Source organism: Manihot esculenta, chromosome 2, assembly GCF_001659605.2.
Source record: "Manihot esculenta cultivar AM560-2 chromosome 2, M.esculenta_v8, whole genome shotgun sequence".
Lineage (NCBI taxonomy): Eukaryota > Viridiplantae > Streptophyta > Magnoliopsida > Malpighiales > Euphorbiaceae > Manihot > Manihot esculenta.
Window position 1 is genome coordinate 12721402 of NC_035162.2, and position 4581 is coordinate 12725982.

The following is a 4581-nucleotide window of genomic DNA, read 5'->3' on the forward strand; positions in this document are numbered from 1 at the left end:
AAAAATCTATTTTAAAAATATATTTCAAATTTTTTATTCAGATGCGGAGCGATCCCAAATTATCCATGAGTTTAAACTCATTTTAACGGTACTAGCGGAAATACAAAAATCAATTATATACGAACGTGACTTCCCATATATAATTTATTTATTTATTTTTTGAATAAAAATTTAAATTTTATTAAGATCGAAAAACAATCAAGTCAGAAATACAATTAAGAGGTGGAAAAAAAACATCAACTAGACCCGGAATATCATGACTAGCTCAAGCAAGCACATGAGCTACACCATTAGCAGACTTACGAACAAAGTTAATAGAAATAGAAATCATCTCTGAGATAAGAGGCTTATAATAAAAAAACAAGACTATCAAATGATGACAAATCCTGGTAATTGGGATCAGTTATAACTCGAATCAAAAGTTGAACGTTTGACTCCACAATAACCGAGAACCAACCACCATCATTGAGCCAGCTTAAAAATTTCCTAAAAACCATGGCTTCAGTCGTAGAAGCATCAAAATTACCAAGAATTTGTTGTTGACGTGCTGCAATAAACTCACCATTCTATCCCCTTAAAACACAATCCATTCCATAACCTGATATAGGAATAATGCAGCGTCAACATTTAGCGTAAAACTTTCAATAAGTGGCTTTTTTCCATTAGACGCAAACCGAAGCATTAACAACCAACTCCCTACAACTTCTAGCCGCTTCCCAATCTTGAAGAAGAGACTCTGCACGCCTAATCACAACATGAGGTGGACACATTTTCTGCTTCTATACCATAGTATTTTTATTCTCCCATAAAGCCCAAACTACCATAACCACCATGTGTAAAGTAGAAACAAAAACTGAATTGCATACCCGAACAAACCAATCATTAAACGACTACATGTGGGGGAAGAGCCAACCAGATTCGGTCATCATCCAACAATCACGGGCAAAAGGGTAAGTAATCAGAGCATGTATTATCGTTTTCACTTTAATTAGAGCAAACATGACAAGACTCACTGACTTGGACATTCCTACGAATTAAATTAACCAAGCATGAAGTAGCATTAAGGTAAGCCCGCCATACCAGATTCAAAACCTTCAGTAGAGCCCGAATATGCTAGAATTTCTTCCACATTGATCTAACCGCAACTGACTAACTCAAGTGAGTAGTCTGTGTCAAAAATTTATAAGCACTTCAAACCGAATAGAATCCATATTTATCAAATTTCCATACCCAATTATCTGCTTGCCTAGTGATATTTAAAGGGATAGATAATATATTATGTGTATCAACCTGATTAAATATAGACATAATCAAATCCTTTTTTCAGCATCCCTGTTAAATGAGATCAGAAACCAAAAACACATCACAATTTGTCTGTTGAGGAGTAGAAATCTTACCATTCAAATTTAATGGCACCCATGGATCCTCCCAAATCGAAATGCTTTTACCATGTCCAACTCTTTTGAGAGAACCTGATGCAATCAACTTCTTACTCTCCCACAAACTTCTCCATAAGTAGCTTGGATTACTCTCAATCTCCGAATCTAAAAAAAAGCCAAACGGAAAATACTTGGCCTTGAGAGTTCTTGCCACCAATGAATTATCTCTAGTAAAAATTGCCCATGCGTGCTTTCCTAATATAGATAAATTGAACTCATGCAATTTTTAAAATCCCAACCCACCATTAAACTTCGATTTCTCCATCCGTTCCAAGCTTACCCAATGCATACCTCGTTCGTGAGAGCTCCCTCTCCCCCACCAAAATCGAGCCATAAGTCGCTGCAATTCATAACAAATTGTTTGCGGCACCAAAAATAAATTCATAGCATACGTTGGAAGTGCCTGGAGAATAGTTTTTAACATCACTTCTTTCCCGCCCTAGATAGACATCTCCGCTTCCAAGAGTTGAGTTTCTGCCGCATTCTATCCTTCATAAACTGAAACACCTCACGCTTATTAATCCCTATTCGCGTTAGCAAATCCAAATATGCCCCCAAGTCTTTTTGCTCCATCACCCCCAATATAGAACATACATTATATCGCACATCAAGAGGTGTATTACGTGAGAAGCACATAGAAGACTTGGAATAATTGATTAATTGTTCCGACGCCTCAGCATACCCATCCATAATCTCCTTCACATGTGCCTCTCTGCCACTTGCTTGGAAAGTAACTAAACTGTCATCTGCAAAAAAATAATGTGAAATAATAGGAGCTCTTCTCGTAATAGACCATCCTGTAATCAAACCCTGATTTACCTTAGCTGAAATCAAACGAGACAAACCTTCAGCACAAAGAATAAAAAGGTAAGGCAAGATTGTATCTCCTTGCCTTAACCCTATGGATGGAACTATAGGACCCAACAATAAACTCCTAGATAGGACCGAATATTTCACACTAGATTAATCCAGTTCTGGTTAAAACCCAAACTTTGAAGCATTGCTTGGACAAACCGCCATTCCATCCTGTCATAAGCCTTACTAATGTCCATTTTCAATGCAGCAAAACAATCCTTACCTCTCCTTTTATTATTGAAATAATGCATCATTTCAAAGGCTATAATGTTGTTATCCTGAATACTTCTGCCAGGAATGAAAGCATTTTGTGTTGGAGAGACAATAATATCCAGCATAACCTTCAACTTATTCGCTATCATTTTGCTCATAATCTTGTAAATAACGTTACATAATGCAATAGGCCTTAAGTTACTCATTACCTGAGGTGTTTGCTTCTTTGATATGAGAACCAAAATTGTTTCATTCTAAGAGGTAGGAAAAGACCCCTCCTGCAGATACTGAATGCACACTCTGGACACTTCGGGACCCACAATCTCCCAATGACTTTGGAAAAATCCAGGATTAAAAACATCAATGCCTGGAGCTTTATCAGGTTTCATGCTAAACAATGCAGCCTTCACTTCCTCTATTGAATAAGACTCCACGAACTTCTGATTCATCTCCTCCGTAACACATGCAGTAACGTGTTCAAGGATAGGCTCCATATTGCCCATGCGTGATGTAAAAATGTCTTGAAAGTAGCCAACCATTAAATCTTCCAAGCCCGACCCTCTCAAACACCAGACTCCTTCCGAATTCTGAAGCCTAAGCACATTATTTTTTCGCTTCCTATCTATAGTCATAGCATGGAAAAAACGTGTATTAGCATCTCCTTCCCGAAGCCAAAAAACTTTCGCCCTCTGCTTCCACTGAACCTCACGGTCATGTAGCAGTTGCAAGAACTTTCGATATGCTTCACGAATAGCATTACGATCCCACCCCAAACGAGAGCTATGTCATGCTTCAATTATATTCTGGCACTTTTTCAACTCTTTCCTATGTATCTCCTTCAGATCTATACCCTAGTAATACAAAGCCAACCCGCAAACCTTCAACCGATCCTCCAAATTCGTTATCACCCTAGAGTTCCAATTGTTCAGAACAATTTCCTTACATTGTGAAAAATGAAGCTAGTAATTCTCAAACTTGAATCTCCTAGGGTGATCGCGAGTGACCATAGACCAAACCTCCAGAAAGATTGGCAAGTGATCAGAAGTAGTGATATCCAATGTATATGCCTGAGCATAAGGGAATTTATACCTCCAACCGTTAGATACCAAAACCCTATCTAATTTCTCCTCAATCCAATGATCAGAATCCTTACCATGCTCCCACGTAAAAGGATATCCTCCCATAGGAAAATCAGTCAAACTTGCATCACAAACAGCCTCACGAAAACCTTGAATTAAAGCACGAGGTTGTGGCTTCCCTCCTCTCTTCTCGTGGACAGTAAGTCATTAAAATCACCGAGACAAACCCAAGGTAAGGGGATACAATCCCTTAAGTTATGAAGGAGATTCCAAGTTTCAGTTCGTCTCAAGCGATTAGGCTGATCATAAAAACCCATAAGCCTCCAAGAATCAATACCGTCAATAGAAACTTCAACATCAATGCAATGTGAAAATAAATTCAAAACAGAAACATGAGAGACCGAGCGCCAGAGTAACGCCAAGCCCTACTATGCCCTATACAATCAACAGCTACAAAGTCATCATAACCCAAATGAGTCTTTATTTTAGAAATTTTAGAAGACAAACAAAAAGTTTCTATTAAAAAAATAAAAATTGGTCTCCTATCTCTCACATAGAATTCCAATAACTGCAGTGCCCGAGGATTGCCCAACCTATGGCAGTTCCAACTAAGCGTACTCATTTCCTCCGACGGATCTGATTAACAAGATCGGCCGATAAAGTTTTCGTCATCTCCTTAAAGATAACATCATCATCTATGCGAGCGCTCATGGCAAACAATGCTGGAAAAAAAAAACTAAGAAAACGGTTAGAAAAACCCTAGACAAAAAAGAGACAAAAAACTTCTCAGAATGAGAAGATAAATGAATGTTGTTTAGTGCATTATCTGTGTTTTTTGAATAAAGAGAATATTTTTTTTGAATAATTTATTTTTTGAATAAAGAGAATGATTTTTTTTGTATTATCTGTGTTTTTGTGCCATTTTGGGCAAGTGAATGTTGTTTAGTGCATTAATTGGGTTTAGCACAATGATATAATTGAGTTTTGGTCATAAA

General features: G+C 37.6%; 1 protein-coding gene across 1 annotated transcript; it reads right to left on the reverse strand.

Annotated features, from left to right (window-relative positions):
- Positions 1–265: 265 nt before the first annotated feature.
- On the reverse strand, positions 266–3691 carry LOC110608826. The gene is made up of 9 exons (XM_021748116.1): positions 3524–3691; positions 3358–3416; positions 2828–3287; positions 2431–2668; positions 1889–2284; positions 1720–1779; positions 1398–1544; positions 599–744; positions 266–346 (listed from the first exon to the last, which is right to left on the reverse strand). Exons 1-9 carry the CDS (start codon positions 3689–3691, stop codon positions 266–268), a joined length of 1755 nt encoding a protein of 584 aa, XP_021603808.1.
- Positions 3692–4581: the final 890 nt, after the last annotated feature.